Source organism: Rhinatrema bivittatum, chromosome 8, assembly GCF_901001135.1.
Source record: "Rhinatrema bivittatum chromosome 8, aRhiBiv1.1, whole genome shotgun sequence".
In the NCBI taxonomy this organism is placed as follows: Eukaryota; Metazoa; Chordata; class Amphibia; order Gymnophiona; family Rhinatrematidae; genus Rhinatrema; species Rhinatrema bivittatum.
The window spans coordinates 88,413,485-88,436,187 of NC_042622.1; the positions used below are offsets into that span (position 1 = coordinate 88,413,485).

The window sequence follows — 22,703 nt, forward strand, 5'->3', positions numbered from 1 at the left end:
CTGGCAGACCGTCCAGACCAGGGGATTTATTGTTTTTCAAGGCCTGAATCGCCTTGGACACTTCCTCTTCAGTTATTGGCTCATCTAACATCACTTGTTGTTCAGGGGTTAATTGAGGAACTTCCATTGTTTGCAAGTAAGCAATAATGTCCTGGGTATTAATTTGAGTATTCGAACTGTACAAATTAGAATAAAATTCAGTGAAACAGTTCCTGATTTCTACTGGGTCTAAGGTAAGCTGATCTTTTGAATTTTTTATTTTAGGGATTATACTCTGGGAAATTTGCACCTTTAATTGCCGTGCTAATAATTTACCTGCCCTATCGTTGCCTTCATAATAGTTTTGTTTAGTTCTTTCCATAATATGAGCAATTTGAGCTTCATCCAAAGCATTGAGCTTGGATCGAGCGTCTGTGAGCTGGCGGTAGACCTTGTCAGATTGGGTTTGATGGTGGAGACTGGCTAAGTGATTCATTTTATTGAGTACTAGAAGCCGCTCTCTCTCCCTTTCCTTTTTGACGGCGGTTGCTCGCGCTATACAATGGCCACGGATTACTGCTTTAGAACATTCCCACAGGCAGCTAACGGTGGTGGCCGGTCTGCGATTGAATTGATAATAATCAGACAGGGAATGCTTGATACTCTATAGAAAAGCGGTGTTCTGCAGCAAAGAGACATTAAGTCTCCAGAAAATCTGTCCCCCCTGTCCAGCTCTAGTCACAACCTCCATCCAGACTATTCCGTGGTCCGACCAAGTGATTGGTTCTATTTCACTCCGCTTAACCTTCAAAAGCATACATGAGTCCACTAGGAAGAAATCAATGCGTGAGTAAGAATTATGAGGTGGAGAGAAAAAGGAATAAGATCTGGATGTAGGATTGTGGTGACGCCATACATCTGTTAGATTCCATTTTGCCATAGTGGAAGTCAGCACTCTTCTAGCTTTTTGCCCTGAGGCACCATGATGTGTAGGCCTCACCAGAGAGTTATCCTTTGCTGCATTAAGGGTGAGATTAAAATCCCCTCCCCATATTATGAAGCCCTCACCATGATCTTCTAGAAGGGAGTGTATTTTGGTTAAAAATGAGGCCTGGTCATGGTTAGGCGCATATATAGACAAAAGGGTATATATGTCCCCCCCTGTTTTGATTTTAAGAAGGACATAGCGCCCTTGATCATCAGAAATCTTCTCTATCGTATCAAATAGAACCGTGGCAGCTATCAATATACCTGTCCCTGCATATCTACAATCCTTCCCCGCAGCAGAAAAAAAAGTGAGAGGAAACCCGCTGAAGTTCAGCAGGTGTTCATGCCTTGTACGGACATGCATCTCCTGTAAGAAGGCAATGGTTATGTGCAGTCGAGACAACTCTTTTTGTAGCAAGAAACGCTTTCTGTACGTGTTTAAGCCTTTTACATTTAGTGACGCTATTTTTATGGACATGTCACTATGGTAAAAACAGAAATAATAAAAGGATAATAATTACCTCTGGTCAAGAACTGGATTAATAAGAACCATCACAATTGTAAGAAAAATCCCCGCCTTATACCCGACCTAATAGCAACCCTCCCCAGGAGATACATGCGCTTCATTAATGCTAACTGTAAATGGGCTCCCCCCCGCCTTTTCCCTAGTTGATCCGTAGTGCTCCTACCTCGGATCCCTATCTGAGGAACTCACCCGAGAGGTCAAGAGGACCCCCCACCCTCCCTTCCCCCCCTAACAACATTATGATCACATAATAATTCCAAATATCAACACTCGAACAAAACCTTGTAGAGTTCTAGAAAACATAATAAACGTTATCAATTTGAGCCCTTCATGTTGCTTCTATGGTCGACCAGTAAAACTCAGTTCTCCTTAGCGACGAGCTCCGTTTCTAAAGTACCGGCCCGCAGATCTTCCTCCTCGAGGCGTAGATCAAGTTCGTCGACTCTGTGACCCAGGGCCTGGAAGTCTTCTCGTAGTTCTGCAAATGACGCTAATAGTTCATCTCTATTAGCTTTAATTTCGGACCGAAGTTCCATGAACCATTCCCTCATGGTCGCCTTCGTTGGTAAGTCAGCTAGGGTTGCTGGTGCCACCGATATCGTCTGTGGTGAGAGGATCGGGGCCTCGCCCTCCGTGCTATCCATGCAGTCCTCCAGGTCCAGGCCTGCCTTTTTTATTTCCGAAGTTACTCGCAAGAAGGAGAATTTTTGCAAGTCTTGTCTCCGTCTCGCAGTCATCAGTACGGTTAGCTAAAGGGCTCAGGTAAATTTCGCCCCGTTTGAATTGCAAATGATCTGCTAAATCGAGTGTTTTGTGCAGAGGGAGCCGGGAGCTAAAGGTTCAAGCGGCCATCTTGCCTCATGGCGAACAGCGCCCCTCGAGGAAATAGTCTTTGGCTGTAAGAGGACAGAGGCAGAATGAGCTTTAGACAAATCTGGTCAGGAGGAGGAGGGATGGGGCAGTGTCATCCTGCATGGGACCAGAAGGAGGAACAAGGCAGCAGCAGCACAGAGACCAGTAGTAACGCCTTCTCTGCTGCTGCTGCCTCCTCAATTGGAGGACTTGAGCCTGAGTACAGGGAAAGAAAGTAAACCAGAAATGTTGAGCATAGGGAGGGAATGCAGCTGATCCCGCCCGTCCTGGCACTGCTGAAGGAACCCATTCAGCCTGCAGCCAGCAAGAGAGAGAAGTCTTGCATAAGTGAGAGGCCACAGCATATGTGAAAGAGAAGAGAGCGCGTGTGTGTGTGTGTGTGTGTGTGTGTGTATCTGTGTGTGTGTTTATTACAGAGAGGGAAGAGGTTGTGCGTATAAGAGAAAGGGAAATGTCTAAGTGTGTGTTTATGAGAGAGAGAGAAGTCTCTGTGTGTATGAGTGTGGTGTATGTGCATGTGTGACAGAGACAGTGAAGCATGTGTGTGTATATGAGAGAGAGGGAAGTGTGTGCGTGTGTGCATAAGAGAGAAGCATGTGTGTGTTTATGTATGAGAGAGGGAAGAGAGAGTGTGTGTGGGTGTATGTACGTGTATGAGAGAGAGGGAAGCATCTCTGTTTGTGTGTAAGAGAGAAGGAAGGGTCTGTGTGTTTATAAGAGAGAGGCAAGCATGCATGTTTGTGTGTATGAAAGAGGGGGAAGCATTCGTGTGAAGCATCGGTGTGTGTTTGTGTGTATGTGTGTGTGTGTTTATGAGAGGGAAGCATCTGTGTTGGGTCTGTATGAAAAAGAGAAAAAAGGAGGAGACATATTTTGCATTTCTCCTACCCTACTAATCCACAAAAATCTCAGGGTAACTGGACATCAAAAGTTCCCAGGTATGGAGAGTGGGGGATTTTTAAAATCCTTATTAGTTGTAATTGTTGGGTGTTATTTGGTGTTTCTGCTATTTTGAAATATTGATGTTTGGGAAATCTGTAAACATTTTTATGATTTTTTAAATTATTGGATGTTGTATTTGTTGATTATTTTAAAATATTTTTTATTAGAATTGTTTTACTATTATGATTGATTATTTTATATTTCTTGATTTTCTTGAATGTTTTATGAGGAATGGTGATGTTTGTTTTTCCATTGTTTACTAGAAAGTCTGGTTTCTTGTGGTTTCCAGTTCAGTTTTTATCTGAATGTTTGTATTTAAACATTATAGTCTTCATTTTTGTTTTTTATTGTTCTTTATTTTTCCTGGAAATTTATTAGGGTTTATCATGATAAGAATAAAAGGAGAAAATCAGTTGAAAAAAAAACTATTTTTCTAGATAAATACTGGAATTTATTTTGGTGGACAGAAGCTAGGACAATAAAACAATATTAAGCAGATTCCTCCACTAACCCACTCAGCAGCATATCACTCTTTACCCCCATCCCCTGCCTAGCATGTCCCTCTCACTGGCCCCCTCTCCTCTTCATCACCAAGAATTTCTCTCTCCCACATCCCACCCCTCCCTGCACTGCAACAGCATTTATCCTTACTGGTGGTGGCTCCAGGCTTTTCCTCTCTTCTTTGGCACTATTACTGAGGTTCCCTCACTCTGCAATCCTGTACTTCTGCTTTTGTACAGGGCCAGGAAGCCTGCCGGAAAGTGCTAGTAGTGGGCAGGGCCTGCTTCAAATGCATTCATGGCACCAGATAGCAGGCAATTTGGCTGCTTGGGAGGTGAGGTGGCAGAACTTTAAACAAGGCATGAGTTGTGGCTCACACTGGCTTCCAGCCATGGCTGGAGGCCTTGAAACACTGCATCTGCAGCTCTGCAACAGCTTTTAATCAGCCTAAAATTAGGGTGAAAATCAGTTTAAACCGATTGTCACCTTTGGAAAAATCTGGGAATTTATAAGTGAAAATTTGTTTAAACTGAAAATGAAGGACCCAATTTATTCGGTATTTGGTGAGGGTCTGTCTGTTACACATGTGTCACTAAGGTGGGATAATCTGCTAGCATATAGTTTTGTATATAGATCTATTGCATCCTGGCTTGTCCTGTTTTTCTAATAGGAGGTATATTGGTTTTTATGGCCTGCTGGAATATTTGCAGTATTGCCTTTTCATAGATAAGCAGAGTTGCTTATCTGTAACAGGTGTTCATCCTCACACATGGGTGACATCATTAGATGGAGCCCTGCATGGAAAACTTTGACGGACACACTGAGCATGCCCAGCATGCCACAGTCCCTCTTCAGTCTTATAACAGAGTTCGCAAAAAATAAAATAAAGAGGAAGAAACCCAACTCACCCTTCTCAGTGAGCAGAATCGATCAACTTTCCTGTTTTCTGGTGGACGCAAACAGATCCACATCCGGGGTCTCCCACAAGTGAAAGAGGTGGTTCACTACCTCTTGATTCAGGGACCACTTGTGGGGTCGGAAGGCCCGATTCAAGGAGTCCGCCAGGATGTTGTCTGTCCCGGGGCGATATACAGCTCGGAGGAAGATGCCGATCTCGAGGACCCATGACCAGATCAGGACTGCTTCCTGACAAAGGGCGTATGACCCTGTTCCTCTCTGTTTGTTCAGATACCACATTGCCACCTGATTGTCGGTCTGAATCAGGACCACCTTGTTGGACAGATAGTCTCTGAATATCCGCAGGGCACAATGGATCGCCCGTAGCTCCAGGAAATTTATCTGGGACTACTTCTCCTGCAAGGACCAAAGACCCTGTGTGTGGAGGTCTGCAACATGGGCTTCCCAACCCATGTGAGACACATCTGTGGTGAGGACAAGCTGGGGCTGCAGCCCCATCTTGGCAGTGATTATCAGGACACGTTCCCAAAGATCCTCGGTGGCTTGACACCATTGGGAATGTAATGTCCACTGAGCCCTGCACATGTGAAGCCAAGCAAACAAGGTAACATGCACCATCGCAGTCATATGCCCCATAAGTCGTAGAAACCAGAGTGCTGAGACATGAGAGCAACTGGAGACTACCCAAGCCAGGGCAGCAAGAATCTTTGCCCTGATTCAAGGCAGAAATGCTTTCTTCTGGACTGTGTCCAGCCTGGCACCAATAAAGTCCAGTTGCAACTGTGGCTGGAGATGGGATTAGGATAGTTGTTTAGAAATCCAGATTCTCCAGGACACAATGGTGACTTATAGGGCTTGCAGCATCCCCTACCTGGAGTCACTCTTGATAAGCCAATCGTCCAGGTAAGGGACAACGTGAACCCCTCACCTAGATAGGCCCCCACTATCACCAGGCATTTGGTGAAGACCCAGGGCACTTGCCGAGCAGGACTGGTTTGACCGCTCGAGCTATTAAGAGGGCGGAGAGCTCTAATCGTAGCATCTGCTGGTTCTCTATGCTTCTCAACCGGGGACACAGAGGAGAATGGGGTGGAGTTCGTTGGAAATGCAATTTGTATCCCTGCCTTACGATGGACAGGACCTAGTGGTCCGAGGTAACTGCCATCCACCGACCTGCAAACAGTTGCAGGTGGTCCCCCAATGGGTGGGGGGGGGAGGGGTTCAGTCTTCTGGGGCAGGGTTGGCTGGCTCAAACTCGCTGGCCTCCAGTTAAAATCCCACGATGGGGTGGGAATCGGTTGGGGGTATGAGGTTGACGTGCCGTCAGTCTCACTGGGGACCATTGAGGTCTCGATCTAGAGGCTGGTGGGTAGTACTTCCGTGGTTGATAAAAGGGACACCTCAGATATTGCCTGGGAGGCGTTTTGCTGGAAGGCTGAATATCCGAAATGCTGGCTCACAACTGTTGAAGGGTTTCATGATAGTCCTTCAATTGGGCCACTGCCTTTTTGATATTGTCTCCGAAAAGGTTCTCGCCCATATAGGGCAGGTCTGCCAGACAGTCCTGGACCTTGGGGCGCAAGTCGGAGGTGCGTAGCCAAGCCATACAGCGAGCCCCAATGCCCACAGCGGCAACCCTCATAACCATCTCGAACACGTCATACACGGGACAGACCTTGTGTTTATCACAGTTCAGGCCTTGCTGGACTATTTTCTGGAAGTCCTCTTGGAATTGCTGCAGGAGGTGTTCTCCTATCTCCTGGACTTGTTTCCAGAGGTTCCTGGAGTACTGGCCCATAAAGAGCTGATAACAAGCAATCCTGGCTGCTATCATTGAGCCCTGAAACACACAACGGCGAAGAGCATCCAGAGCCCTGTGATCCCAGCCGGGGTGCCGAGGTATGAGTCATAAGCTTCTTTGCTTTTTTAAGGGCCGATTCTACCACCACCGACTGATGAGGGAGCTGATGGCGCTCAAACCCCGAGGTGGGTTGAACCAGATAGACAGCATCTGTCTTCCAGTTCACGGGAGGAACGGAGATGGGGTGTTCCCAGAGTCAGGTGACCAGTTCCTTAAAGATGTCATGTACTGAAACAGCCACCAGATCCTTACGAGCATCCAGAAACTGCAGGATTTCCAGCATCTTGTGGCGAGAATCCTGTTCTGTCAAGAGTTGGAATGGCACTGACAAAACTAGCGAAAGAAAGATCCTCTGGAGGAGGTTTTCGCCTCTCCTCCGGTGGAAAGGATTCCAACGACAAGTCCTCTGATCTCTCAATGGAGGAAAAGGATGCCTCACCCTCCCAGTGATCATAGGGGGCTTCCCCTTTGCTGTATACACCCAGAGACACGGGACATGGAGCACCCACCTGGGCCTTAAGCCTCGCATCAGCGGGCTGCGAAGACATCTGAGGAACTGACAGCAAAACCGAGGGCACTGGTGGGATCTGGGGCTGTGAGGGCAGCAGCAGATTCCTCGGCTTAGGGAGCGCTTGTGGCATCAATGGCACCAAGGGTGTTGATTCCGGAGGCTCTGGAAGAGCCAGAGGTTGTTGGGGCGTCGTGCGCAATGAAAGTGCCATTGACCCCAAAGGATCCTCCTCATCTGAGGAGTCGCTAACCGGAATAGGAACCAGTGGTGGCAGCAGCGATGCTCCCCTTGGCCGCAAAGGGGCTTGGGGCATCGGAGCTGGCTGTGTCAGTAAAACACTGAGTAGTAGGTCCAGCCACTCCAGCAGAGGCGCAAGCACCAATGGAGTCGGCTCTGGCAGCGATGATGGTCCCGGCAGAAACAGAGGCTCAATGCCCTGCAGGGCCCAGCCGACCGCCAATCGTACGCGCCTCTCTAATTCCTCCTCAAAAGCGGCCGAGGATAGATCATCAGGAGGCAATGGAATTGGATCAACCCTGGTGGAAGGGGTTGGAACCAAATCTTCCACCAACATCAGTGGGAACTGTCGAACACCCCTGGAAGGCCTGGAGGGAATCCCCTCCTCCGAATGAGACCGCTTGGGGGGAGGCACAGATGTGGTTGATGCCTTTCTGTGGTCAGACTTTGACAAGGATGAGTGATGTCAGTGTTTTCGTCAGTGCTCACCCCGGTCCTTACCTGGGACTGCTGGCGATGTCAAGGAACCAACCGAGAGGACATGGATCTTGCTTGGTCCCCCGCTTCCACCTTGGGATCGAGGAGTGGTAATGGAGGGGAGACTGAGGGGGGGGGGGGGTGTCAATGTTGAGACTCCTTTTCCTTGCGGGATAAAAGTCCCGGACACTGACGATGGATTCGATTTTTTAGAGCCGAATAGCTTTTCCATTTTCTCTAGTCATGCCGAGAGCCCTTAGGGGTCATCTGGGTGCAAAGATTGCAACCACAGACGTCGTGTGATGCCCCCAGACAAAGGACACAGACCTCGTGAGGGTCTTTGATGGACATAGTCCGGGGACACTAGGGGCACCGGCAAAAGCTGGACGATGCCATCTTGAAATGGACACGGCATGCAGTTGATGGCCAACAGTCACTGAGGGATGACACCGTAAGGAATCGACCGTGAGTTTGGAAGAAAAACTTACCAAAAGAGAAGAAGAAAAAAATCCAAAATGCAGAGGGACCCTACAGCATGCTGGAAACAAATTATACTGAAAAAACACGTGAGCTGCACAGCTGCGAGGCTTCAGCTTCATGGAAAAAGAGAGACTGAAGAGGGACCTGTGTGGACACATGGTTAGCGGCATGCTGTGTTGCGCCGGAGTTGGGCCCTTGGGCCGAGGTGGGGTTGACGCTACCCATAGGAGGGATCCTATGGGTCTCCACCGTCGGCAGGCGGACTGGGCTGAAGGACAGAGGCCGGCTAGCGCTTCACCAATAACAGCCCTCATTCCCCACGGGTTGAGCCTTTGGGTACTGGGGCCGGCTGGACTTAGGTGGGCCTCCGTATGTCGTCATCGATGGAAGGATCGAGAGATAAGTCCAGAGGCAGCTACAGTGAAGAGAAGAAGTCTGTACTGAACGAGGCGGAGTCCCGGAGACCCGGGCGCCAACAGAACAGAAGTCAGACAGGGGGCGGCCGAGCAAGAACAGTCCGAAGCTTGAACAGGCCAAGTCCAGGGCGTAGACTGAAGAGGTGTCATAGGGCAAGCTGGAGTCAGGGCCGGCGGCAATCTGGAAGCAGTGGCAAGCAAGGCTGAGGTCTGGATGAGGAGAGAGTCAAGAGCATAGTCAGGCAATGCAGAAGTCCAGGCTTGGAGAGAGGTGATAAGAGTGGTCAGGCAATGCAGAGATCCAGGCTTGGACAGAGTCAATGGCATGGTCAGGCAAAGCAGAGGTCCGGGCTTGGACAGCGTCAACAGCATGGTCAGGCAAAGCAGAGGTCCAGGCTTGGAGAATGTCAACAGCGTGCTCAGGCAAAGCAGAGGTCCGGGCTTGGAGAGAGTCAACAGCATGGACAGGCAAAGCAGAAGTCGTAATCAGAGAAGGCAATCCAAGAGTAGATTAGGAATCAGGAACACAGGAATGAGGAAACCAGGAACAGGAGTCAGCGAGGATCAGGAACCAGGAACAAAGGAGAATCACCAAAAGGCAACGAGTACACGACCAGTGTGGAGACCTGTTGCAAAGGCAATCCATAGGAGCGGAGCCCGGCCTTAAGTACTGGAGATCCGCTGACATCATCATGTGGGGCCGCAGCTAGGTTCCCGCCGCGGGCCCTACTTAAGACTCAATGATGCATGCATGCACGCCTAGGGAGGAGCGTGGCGCTGAGCGTCGTCTCTCAGTGGGCCACGCGGAGAGGCCTGACGCGGAACACAGGGATCTGCAGCTGACTCGGAGGCACCGGGGGTGGCCCGAGAACAGAGCCAGTGGCCCACCACCACCAGGGATGAGGAACCAGGCACTGGAATGTTCTGAAAGAGGTGAGGAGACCGGGCTGTGGATCTGCCGCGGCCGGCACGCGTCACATGTTGGGCATGCTCAGTGTGTCTGTCAAAATTTCTAGAAATTTTGACAAAGGTTTTCTGTGCCGGGCTCCATCTGATGATGTCACCTATGTGTAAGGACTACCATCTTGCTTGTCCTTGGAAAAGGATTAATACTGTTTGAGTACTGGAAATTAGTGCTGTTTTAGTATGTGAGATTTACTATATTGTAATTCAATTTGGGGTAAATTTTAAAAGCTCTATTTACGCGTGCAGGGGACTTGCGCGCCGGCGCGCCTGTGTTGCATAGGCCGCCAGCATGCGCAAAGCCCTGGGATGCATGTAAGTCCCGGGGCTTTGCTTGGGGGGCATGTCGGGGGTGTGTAGGGGGTGGCGCGGCATTTGGGCGAGTTCCAGGGGTGGGGCCGTGGGTGTGGTGCCAGCCCGGGGGCGTTCCGGGGGCGTGGCTGAGGCCTCCGAAGCAGCCCCTGGGCTGAGGAATGGCGCACCGGCAGCCAGCTGGCACAGGCGTAACTTTTTCGACAAAGATAGGGGGGGGATTAGAATGGGGAAGGGAGGGGAAGCCGGGCGGGGGGGGGGCGGGGGGGGGGCGGAAAAAAAGTTCCCTTCAAGGCCGCTCCGAAATCGGAGCGGCCTTAAAGGGAACGGCGAAAGCCATTGGGGCTCCCCTCGGGCTCAGTGCGTGCAAGGTGCACGTGTGCAGCCCCTTACGCGCGCCGACCCTGGATTTTATAACATGCGCGTGGCAGCGCGCATGTTATAAAATCGGGCATAGATTTGTTCGCGCCGAACAAATCTACGCCCGCATGTATGTTTTAAGATCTGCCCCTTTATGCGTAACTTTCTGAGGACCAAACCCACACCTAACATGCTTTACAACAGGCCTAATACAATATGGGTTCAGAGCATCTTTTCTGCAGGCTTTTCTGGTTGGCACCATAGTAGTGCATGTAAATATAATATAAATGCTGTAAGTGATATTTTTACCACAGAAGACTATATTTTGAATGTCCTTTTTTATGTAAAATCTATTATAAATTCATATATTTTAATTGTGTCCCCCATCTGGTGTAAGAGTAGCACCGGCAGCTTTGTGCTTTTAAATCACTCTTCCTGCCACAGAAGACTGCCTTTCTCCTGCTTGTTTCAATCAGATTTTGGAACCCATGTAATGCGCAAGTAATTGTGATTCTTCAATGTATTTATCAAAATCTTAGAGGAAGTGGGGAGCAGGCAGGTGCATGGATCTATGGGCCTGTGCCCCAAATTTTCTAAGTGCCTAGCAACACCCCTGCCTAAAGGCATGAAGGCAACATTGAGGAAACTCCCTTTATTATAGCCTTCAACCTGAAAAAGAACCTGGTTTATCTATACAGTCACCCTGAGGAGACATATGGAAAGGAAAAAATTAGTTTTAAAAAAACAAGATATTTACATCCATGCCTACATTTTTGATAAATTGCTGTTCTCATGATGCCAAAGATCACAGACAAGTTATAAACAATCTTTCACATAAACATTGTACATTGTTTTGTTCTTTTACTTTTTATTTTTTAAATGTATACACTATTGCATCATGAAAGATGCATAAAGAAATACTTGATTCATTCAAATAAGACATTGTTTCAATATAAGAAAAACAAAGCTGAACAAAGGGAGAAGGACACAACATATTAAACATAAGGGTCAACTTTAAAAAATGCCCAGTACCTAAATTAGGTGTCCAAATTTTAGGGCTTATGTTTAGTGGGACTTTCACACATATTTAGGAACCTACATTTTCAACTGAAAATTCCCCTAAACTTAGCCCTGCAATTCATTTGGTTTTGTGGACAAAGGATAGAGTCCTTTTCTTGGTTTATTCTTCTTAGATTTTGTTTGTTTTCAATTCTATATATATTTTTATTGTAAATCACTTTGGTAGTTTTAACTAATTATGTGGTACACACATTTTTTAAATAAATACATTTCACAAGATATATAAATGCAATATAATGATTACCTAAAATATTTTTATTTTTAATAATCAACTCATAAACATAACAAAATGTGTTACACAATTCTCAAAAAGTTCTTAATACCACCCAAAAAATACATTTAACTTCCGAATGACATATCATATAAACAAAAATAGACACAAACAGAGAAACATGACTCCATGCAACTTAAGCAATACAAACAAATCCCAACCAGTTTATAAAATATAATAGCAACCCTTGTAAACAATGAAACAAATACAAATCACATCACTATAATAATGTTATTCAAAAATGACTTAATAAAAATATTTCTCCACTTGATCAGCTTGGTGCCTGCCTGGATCCAAAAAAGGTGATCAACCTGATGACTGTCCAAATGTCATAAAAAAGACTGGTTTGTTGATTTGATTGATAAAATTACAACCAGTGGAAAAACAAGTTTCAATAAATCCTCCTCAGCCCTTAAAGAAGATGTATATCCAGTTAAACAGCTTAATAATTGTCCAGATCCAGAAGAAAAATATTGATCAACCTAATATGTTCAATGTTCAAAGATGGCAAATGTTTGACTTACTTGAGATTGTCTGTGTTTTGGCTGTGAGGAAACTATTGGCAACATACAACACTAATGCCTTTGCGGAAATTGTTATTGGTCAGCTAAGTTTGTTGTCATCATTCCACAGTTTTGAGGATATCATTGTGAATATGCTACATTAAATTATGTCCCCAAGGAAGCTGTTATTGATGAAATATGTTGGGCAATCATTGAACATATTAGATTGATCAATATTTTTGATTATATGGTATGTTTCTGTTTGTTTTTTAATTTGGGAGGTTAAATGTATTTTTTTGGGTGGTATTAAGAACTTTTTGAGAATTGTGTAACATATTTTGTTATGTTGATGAGTTGATTATTAAAATTAAAATATTTTAGATAATCATTATTCTGCATCTTTAAATCTAGTGAATATTATTGTAGTAGATACTGCATTGAACCAGTTCTTTTGTTATTCTAATAAATAAATCTGTCTTGATTTAGGAGCTTAAGGAGGGTGCCTAGTGCTGAAAATCAGTGCTAAGTGCCCAGTTTTTTCCCCCACTTTAACTCCACTCTCGAATTGCCCACATTTTAGGAGCCCACGGTTAGGCACCTAAACCTTGGAAAATTGACCCTTAAGGATCTAGTAATGAACTCATGTGGGAAAAACTGGCTTACCTATTGGGAACAAATCTTAGATCATTAAGTTTCCTGGCCTGTTCTAAATCCTGTGGGAAGCCATGCAGCACCCAGCCACGGGTGGAGGAGTCCAGCTTACTGAGATGCTCTGCCAGGAGCTTTACTACAATGTGATCAGGAACTGAAAATAATGGAAAGGAAAATACTCTTATTAACTTATGTCAAAGTCATTTTGTTTTATGTTCAAATAACACACTTTTTAGATGAAGCAAGAGAGAGACTAGGTGCTTTGCTAAGCGAGGGGTTCATAGTATTAGTCTGAATCAGAGATAGGGCAGGTATAGCAGCTATTGAAATTCTACACCCCCTTGAACATGTTTCACATCTTTTTGTTTGAGTACATCAGATTTGCATATCTATATAAACAAAAATGTTAACTAGTTTGTACCAAATCGTTAATCTCAGCAACCACTTAACCAATTGCGTTAAAATTTGGACACAAGTTTCACCTCACATACGGCAAGGATCTTCTACACTTACATTACATATATGTCACACCGGGGGCTGGTAAAAAAGTTTTAAAATTTGGTTCCACAAAACAGCGACATCTGGTGGACGTAAGCGGAAGCTCCTACACCTTGCACAAATGCTCACACCCCACACACACGTGACCAATGTTTGCGATTCACACACCCTCCGAGCAGACACAAATCCACCCTCCTCACACCCCCCCCCCCCCACAAACATGCCAATTGTACTTATTTCACACACCCTCAAAAAACACACAAAAACCCACTAAATACCAGCATGCTACACCGGTAGGCCACTCACATGCCACATGTTTGCAATTCCCACACCCTACGAACTCACACACAAACACCCTCCTCACACCCCTCACGCACATGACTTTTCTACTTACTGCCCTCAACCTCCGAACGCACGGAAAACTGCAGAATACTTCGGGCTGCTCCAGCGGGGGGGGGGGGCAACACCGCCCCGAGACACATCGCATACACTACGGCTGTCGGCTGCCAGCAATCAAAATGGCGCCGATGGCTCTTTCCCTTACTAGGACACTCGGGAACGCCAATAGCGGCAGTAGCCCATGTGACATAGTAAGGGCGAGGGCCCGTCGACGCCATTTTCTGAACTGGCAACCGGCGCACCTTCGCCCTTACTGTCTGAGTGAGACAACCGCTCCCATTGCTCCACCTCGAGGGCCCAGTGCCAATACTTCCATGCCGGAACGAACGCCCGCTCCACCGACTACCATTTTTGAAAGGTATCAGTCGGGCCTGCGGGGGGGGGGGGGGGGGGGGGGGGGGCGTGGGGATGTTCTTGCATCCATGTTCGGGGGGGGGGGGGGGGGCAGGGGCCAGTTCCGAGATTCTGCAACTCTTGTGGGTTAGTCTATTTCGCCGGCCTGGGGGGGAGGCTTATATAAACACATCGTTTCTGTGGGGATTACTTTGGGGTGCAAAGGGGGAGGGCACACACAAACACATACACAAAATGTGCACCATCTCCAAAAGGTTACAAAACAGCCCTCACCAGGTGGGGAGTCACTGAGGTCACAGTGAGGGGAGGAAGAATGAGGGGAGAGGTGAGTGTGAGGGGACAGAGTTGGAGTGGGGACAGGGGAGGGAAGGGGGGGAGTGACCAAGGGGGAAGAGGATGAGTGACTGAGCTAAATGAGCAAGGGGAAGGGGCAGGGAGGGCAAAGAATCTGACTCAGCCACTGCAACGCGTGGCAGGGGTCCGCTAGTATTTAAATAAGGATGTTTTCCCCCCACTCATCAACACACTTCCCACCTTTCAGGGCCAAAAATATTTATTGGGGGACAAATCATATACATGTCAAAAAATCTAGACTGAAATTCAACAACTATTAAGTGTCCACTCCACAAGTCAATATTTGGTGGAAGCACCTTTGGCAGCAATTACAACGGTCATCATCATTTATTTGTTTCACTCCTTTCCAGCCAAGGAGTTCAAGGCACATTACACATAATACAGTGAAACACCATGTTGGAAGTCTGTATAGAAATTACTATGATTACATCTAGAATATACACATCCAGAATTCAAAAACCCAGGAACAACTGGATAACAGTGGGCTCTGGCAGAATACAGCCTGTGATGAAAAGTTACCCACTCTCCCCAAAGTTACCCTTACATAATGCTTTTTCTGCAATGGAGAATGAAGAAACCTCAGCAATAGATATTGAAGTGATTTCTAAAAGTGAAGTCACCCAATGCCCCCAGAAGCCCTGTAACAGAATCAAATGTCATAAAAGAAAGCTGCTTCTGCTGGAAGACTCGATCAACAGAAAAACCAATTTCGGAGCACATTTTGATGGTGGCATGAAAGTTAAATGCATTCCAGGATCCTCTGCTAGTAGAAATGCAAACCAGATAGTCCAAGTCATTGAAGATGAAAGTAGGAACTTTGATATCAGTGTTATCATCCATCTGGAGACCAATGACCTAAATAGAAATGGTATCCATGAAGTACAAAAAGATTTCCAAAATCTAGGCAAGATAAGACACATTGCAAAGACTATTGCCTTTTTGGAAGTATTACCTGTTCATGGAAAGAGAAATGAGAAGCTATGCCATATAACTAATTTCTATTCCTGGTTCAAAACCTGGTGTACAGAAAATGGTTTTGGATACATTGGAGGCTGGGGTCGAGTATGGAGCTGTAAAAGGCAATATGGTAAGGATGGCCTACATTTGTCTAAAGTAGAAAGGAGGATGCTAAGTGAAACATTTATATAATCAGACATTTAAACTAAAGAATGGGGGTGGCAGGAGATGGCCAATGAAATTGACATGTCACCCCCAAGCAATAAAGGATGTGGAAGGAGAAAATAAAATCAATCAGTTCAAAAAAGCCGAAAAGTTATCTAGGAAGTGCAACAAATCAAGGGAGAAAAATTGGAAAGCTATGAATACAAATGCTCATAGTTTGGGCAATAAAATCCCGACCTGCAGGCCATAATGGTGGAGGCAGACTTGGATACTGTTGCTGTTACGGACATACTGTGCATGGATTCTCATAATTGGGAAACGGCCATACCAGGCTATAACTTAAGGAAGGACAGAAAAGGGGGAGGAGTAGCTCTTTATGTCAAAAACAATATCCAAGCTACTAAACTGCAAGGAATGTGGGGTAGAGAAGAAACATTATGGGCCATTGCTAAAAAAAGATGATGGTGCACCCATTTTTTCTGGTGTGGTTTACCAGCCACCGACTCAAACGGAAGAACTAGACAGAGATCTGGTTGAAGACATCCAAAAGGTGGGAAAGAAAGGAGAAGTGTTGATTGTTGGAGACTTTAATCTGCCAGACATAAACTGGAAAATCTCTTTTGCGGAATCTACCAGAAGTAGATGTTGTACTTTGGACATTGAGGAGTGGGCCCTTGGTCGCTGCAAGAGATGGCACCTCCCACAGTGCAGAGCCCTGCGGGGACTTGCAGCAATAGGCTAGTTCCGGAGCAGAGACGGACACAGAGAAGTTGGGTTTTATTATACTGCAACATAGAGGGTAACCCGAAGAACGGGTAATGATCCCAACCAGCAGAGATGTCAGATGACGATGTTCTGTCTGCAGGCGGCAGAGTGGAAAAGGCAGCTCCACAGTCTCATCAGGTCCCAAGAGGGAGATGGGACCGGTAGTGGTCCGCGAAGCGGGGTAGGCCAAGAACCCAGGCCTAGTGGAAAGGCCAGTGAGAGTAGATCTGGTAGTGGTCCGCGATGCGGGGTAGGCCGAGGATCTATGAGAGAAAGATGAGACAATTCAGAGACAAAACTGGAGCGGTAGTACTCACTCTGGTGCTGGCAGTTGTAGTAGGAGGAGCGGAGGTCCGGGACAAAATAAGGCCCCCAAGGAGCGGGGCCTTAGGCGTCCTTGTTGGTATCAGGTAACCCCGGAGGGTGGATAGGAGCGAGGCAAGGCCCCCGAGGAGCGGGTATCTTAGACGTCCTTGTTGGTAGCAGGTAACCCCAAAGGGTGGAGAGGAGCGAGGCAAGGTCCCGGTGGAGAGGGTACCTAAGTCTTCCTGGAGCGAGAGTACACAGAGCAGAAGCATCTGGTAACGTAGAGAAACATCATGGAGGATTCCTTGCTAACTCGAATTAGGAATCGTGAACGGAGTTTAAATACCAGAGCTTGTGACTTCATGCGGTGGGGACGTCCCCGAGATTCCCGCCATGACGCAAGTAAAAGATGGGGCTGCGCGCGCGCCTGTGCCCTAAGTGATTCCGGGAGAAAGATGGCTAACACAATCACCCGTGCCGGACTGAGGATGCCAGAGGGATCGGCGTGGAGAAGCAGAGGCAGCCATCTTCCCAAAAGGAACTGAGTCAGGCAGAAAAAAGGTGAGCAATAGAGGGCGCAGCCATCTGCGACCGATGGGCGCAAGAGTACCCCCCTTCCAAGGGCCCCCCCCAGGGGTTTCGGCTTACGAGGATGAGACTGATGGAAGAGACGGAGCATGTCTTTATCCAGGATATTGGCCAAGGACTCCCAAGAGTTCTCCTCTGGTCCATATCCCTTCCAGGAGATAAGGTACTCCCAACGTTTACCTCTTTTGCGTACATCCAGTATGTCATCAACGGTATATGCGATATCCTCTTCGGCATCGAGCGGTGCTGGCTCTGGGGCTTTGTTGGAAAATTCAGATAGGACGAGAGGTTTCAGTAGTGCCACATGAAAGGCATTATGAATCTTCATGGATGGCGGTAGCTTCAAACTGTAAGTCAAATTCCCAAGGAGTCGGAGGATGGCAAAAGGTCTGACGTAATGCGGAGCGAAACATGCAGAAGGCAGCTTTAAGTGGAGGAACTTTGTACTAAGCCATACCTTATCCCCGGGCTGAAAATGGGGTGCCTGCCTGTGGTGAGCATCGTAAGTCTTTTTGGCCCTTTCTCCTGCCTTGAGGAGTAGATCTTTAGTCTGTTTCCACAATTGTTGTACTTCCATTGCGGTGACTTGAGCTGCTAGAGACGTCACAGAGAGTGGCAGAGGTAGCGGAAGTAATGGTTGACTACCATACACCACTTGAAAAGGTATTGATCCTGTGGCAGCAGCAGGATGTGAGTTTAGGGCAGTCACTTTGTCTAGTATTCACATAGGAGTGTAGGAATTGTTTGAGTGTCCGATTCATTCGCTCTGTTTGGCCATTGGACTGTAGGTGGTAGGCCGAGGTCAGATCTAATGCGATGTCGAACTTCCGACACAGAGCGCTCCGAAGTTTGCAGTAAACTGGATGCCTCTATCAGACAAAATGTGTTTGGGCATGCCGTGGAGGTGAAAGATGTGCTTCACGAATAATTTAGCCAATTCAGCAGCAGATGGCAATCCTGGCAGGGCCACAAAATGTGCCATTTTCGAGAATCGATCAACAGTCAACCAGATCGTCGTGTTTCCGGCAGAAGGGAGTAAGTCCACTACGAAGTCTGTCGCGATATGTGTCCAAGGTTCCTCTGGTACAGGCAGAGGTTGGAGGAGACCCCAGGGATGTCTGGCAGGAGGTTTTTGACCTGCGCAGGTGGCGCAGGAGGCCACATAGGCTTGGACATCAGTCTTCATGGTAGGCCACCAATAGAAATGTTGAAGCATGGCTAATGTACGATCTTGCCCAGGATGGCCGGCCAGGCGGGAGTCATGTGCCCACTTTAGTAATTTCTTTTCTCATTCCCAGCGGCACCATAGTTTTCCCAGCGGGGACGGCGTGAGTGGCTGCTAACACCACCTTCTCTGGACTGATGATGAGATGAGGTTCGTCGGGTACATCCACCATAGAGAAGGAGCGTGAAAGGGCATCTGCCCTAACATTCTTTTCTGCAGGACGGTATTTTAGTAGGAAGTCAAAGCGGTTGAAAAAAACAATGACCACCTCACTTACCGGTGATTAAGGCATTGGGCATATCGTAGATATTCCAAAATGTTTATGGTCAGTATACACCATTATTTGGTACTGCGCACCTTCCACCATGGACGCCCCTCCTCAAAGGCCAATTTTATAGCTAGCAGTTCTTTATCCCTAATTCCATAATTCTTCTTGGTAGGAACAAATCGTCATGAGAAGAAAGAGCAGGGATGGAGGACATTGGCATCGGAGGCGTCAACCTCGACGATGAAAGGATGCTGAGGATTGGGATGACGAAGACAAGGCTTGATTTGGAAAGCTTCTTTGAGAATTTGAAAGGCTGCTACAGCCTCAGCAGACCATCAAGATGGATCAGCCCCTTTTCTGGTCATGGCCGTGAGTGGTGCTGTTAGAGTGGAATAGTGCTTGATGAAGGTACAGTAATAGTTTGTGAAGCCGAGGAAACGGCGCAATGCCTTTAAGCCAGTGAGTTGAGGCCAAATGCTTTTCAGCTTTTGAGGGTCATAAGAACATAAGAAGAACATAAGAACATAAGAAAATGCCATACTGGGTCAGACCAAGGGTCCATCAAGCCCAGCATCCTGTTTCCAACAGTGGCCAATCCAGGCCATAAGAACCTGGCAAGTACCCAAAAACTAAGTCTATTCCATGTAACCATTGCTAATGGCAGTGGCTATTCTCTAAGTGAACCTAATAGCAGGTAATGGACTTCTCCTCCAAGAACTTATCCAATCCTTTTTTAAACACAGCTATACTACCTGCACGAACCACATTCTCTGGCAACAAATTCCAGAGTTTAATTGTGCGTTGAGTAAAAAAGAACTTTCTCCGATTAGTTTTAAATGTGCCCCATGCTAACTTCATGGAGTGTCCCCTAGTCCTTCTACTATCTGAAAGAGTAAATAACCGATTCACATCTACCCGTTCTAGACCTCTCATGATTTTAAACACCTCTATCATATCCCCCCTCAGTCGTCTCTTCTCCAAGCTGAAAAGTCCTAATCTCTTTAGTCTTTCCTCATAGGGGAGTTGTTCCATTCCCCTTATCATTTTGGTAGCCCTTCTCTGTACCTTCTCCATCGCAATTATATCTTTTTTGAGATGCGGCGACCAGAATTGTACACAGTATTCAAGGTGCGGTCTCACCATGGAGCGATACAGAGGCATTATGACATTTTCCGTTTTATTCATCATTCCTTTTCTAATAATTCCCAACATTCTGTTTGCTTTTTTGACTGCCGCAGCACACTGAACCGACGATTTCAATGTGTTATCCACTATGACACCTAGATCTCTTTCTTGGGTTGTAGCACCTAATATGGAACCCAACATCGTGTAATTATAGCATGGGTTATTTTTCCCTATATGCATCACCTTGCACTTTTCCACATTAAATTTCATCTGCCATTTGGATGCCCAATTTTCCAGTCTCACAAGGTCTTCCTGCAATTTATCACAATCTGCTTGTGATTTAACTACTCTGCACAATTTTGTGTCATCTGCAAATTTGATTATCTCACTCGTCGTATTTCTTTCCAGATCATTTATAAATATATTGAACAGTAAGGGTCCCAATACAGATCCCTGAGACACTCCACTGTCCACTCCCTTCCACTGAGAAAATTGCCCATTTAATCCTACTCTCTGTTTCCTGTCTTTTAGCCAGTTTGCAATCCACGAAAGGACATCGCCACCTATCCCATGACTTTTTACTTTTCCTAGAAGCCTCTCATGAGGAACTTTGTCAAACGCCTTCTGAAAATCCAAGTATACTATATCTACCGGTTCACCTTTATCCACATGTTTATTAACTCCTTCAAAAAAGTGAAGCAGATTTGTGAGGCAAGACTTGCCCTGGGTAAAGCCATGCTGACTTTGTTCCATTAAACCATGTCTTTCTATATGTTCTGTGATTTTGATGTTTAGAACACTTTCCACTATTTTTCCTGGCACTGAAGTCAGGCTAACCGGTCTGTAGTTTCCCGGATCGCCCCTGGAGCCCTTTTTAAATATTGGGGTTACATTTGCTATCCTCCAGTCTTCAGGTACAATGGATGATTTTAATGATAAGTTACAAATTTTTACTAATAGGTCTGAAATTTCATTTTTTAGTTCCTTCAGAACTCTGGGGTGTATACCATCCGGTCCAGGTGATTTACTACTCTTCAGTTTGTCAATCAGGCCTACCACATCTTCTAGGTTCACCGTGATTTGATTCAGTCCATCTGAATCATTACCCATGAAAACCTTCTCCATTACGGGTACCTCCCCAACATCCTCTTCAGTAAACACCGAAGCAAAGAAATCATTTAATCTTTCCGCGATGGCCTTATCTTCTCTAAGTGCCCCTTTAACCCCTCGATCATCTAAAGGTCCAACTGACTCCCTCACAGGCTTTCTGCTTCGGATATATTTAAAAAAGTTTTTACTGTGAGTTTTTGCCTCTACAGCCAACTTCTTTTCAAATTCTCTCTTAGCCTGTCTTATCAATGTCTTACATTTAACTTGCCAATGTTTATGCTTTATCCTATTTTCTTCTGTTGGATCCTTCTTCCAATTTTTGAATGAAGATCTTTTGGCTAAAATAGCTTCTTTCACCTCCCCTTTTAACCATGCCGGTAATCGTTTTGCCTTCTTTCCACCTTTCTTAATGTGTGGAATACATCTGGACTGTGCTTCTAGAATGGTATTTTTTAACAATGACCACGCCTCTTGGACATTTTTTACTTTTGTAGCTGCTCCTTTCAGTTTTTTTCTAACAATTTTTCTCATTTTATCAAAGTTTCCCTTTTGAAAGTTTAGCACGAGAGCTTTGGATTTGCACACTGTTCCTTTTCCAGTCATTAAATCAAATCTGATCATATTATGATCACTATTGCCAAGCGGCCCCACCACCGTTACCTCTCTCACCAAGTCCTGTGCTCCACTGAGAATTAGATCTAAAATTGCTCCCTCTCTCGTCGGTTCCTGAACCATTTGCTCCATAAAGCTATCATTTATTCCATCCAGGAACGTTATCTCTCTAGCGTCCATCTGGAAGCCATCTGGAAGCCATTCTTGGAAACGATGTACCCCAAGAAAGGGCACTGATTCCTGGTGAAAAGCGCACTTCTCGAGCTTCGCATATAGGCGATTGTCCTGTAGCCTTTGGAGTACCTTTATCACATCTATCTGGTGTGTCTGGATGTCCTGAGAGTAAATCAGGATGTCATCTAAATATACCACCATTCACTGGTACAATAGATCTTGCAGGATATCATTCATCAAATATTCTGGAACACCGCTGGTGCATCGCACAATCCAAAGGGCATGACTAAGTATTCAAAGTGTCCATCACGGGTGTTAAAAGCTGTTTTCCATTCATCCCCATGACTGATTCGGATCAGGTTGTAGACCCCTTTTAAGTCCAGAGTAAACACCTTGGCTCCCTGGAGTCGAACAGCTCAGTTATCAATGGAAGAGGATAGCAATCCTTGATGGTGATTTCATTGAGACCTCTGTAATCGATACAAGGGTGAAGGGATCAGTCCTTTTTTCCAACAAAAAAGAACCCCGTGCCAGCCGGGGACTTAGAAGGTCTGATGGACCCTTTTTGCAGGTTCTCTTGGATATAGGCCGACATGGCCTCAGTCTCGGTTATTGAGAGGGGTATACCCTTCCCTTGGGAGGCTCTGAGTTGAGTTTGAGATTTATCGCACAATCAAAGGTTTTGTGAGGAGTTAATACGTCTGCTGCTTTCTTGGAGAAGATGTCCTGAAAAGACACATATTGCGGTGGTAGGCCAGGTAGAGAGAGAGTCGTTGTCATGCAGGGCAGCGGTGAAACTTTGGCAAGACAACGATCATGGCAGCCAGAAAGCTCCATGGTGGTCCAATTGAACTGAGGTGTATGTTCCTGTAACCATGGTATGCCGAGTACCACGGGGTGAATGGCCTTCTCAAGGAGCAGAAAGGAGATGCTCTCAGTGTGTAAGGCCCCTGTG

General features: G+C 46.3%; 1 protein-coding gene across 4 annotated transcripts in view; it reads right to left on the reverse strand.

Moving 5' to 3' along the window:
- The window catches only part of AK8 (adenylate kinase 8), a 285,863-nt gene that overhangs the window by 84,595 nt on the left and 178,565 nt on the right, over positions 1-22,703 (reverse strand). For all 4 annotated transcript variants that reach the window (XM_029613832.1, XM_029613834.1, XM_029613833.1 and 1 more), the window contains one exon: positions 12,861-13,002. In XM_029613832.1, coding sequence (XP_029469692.1) covers positions 12,861-13,002 — 142 coding nt within the window. The remainder of the gene's footprint in view (positions 1-12,860; positions 13,003-22,703) is intronic.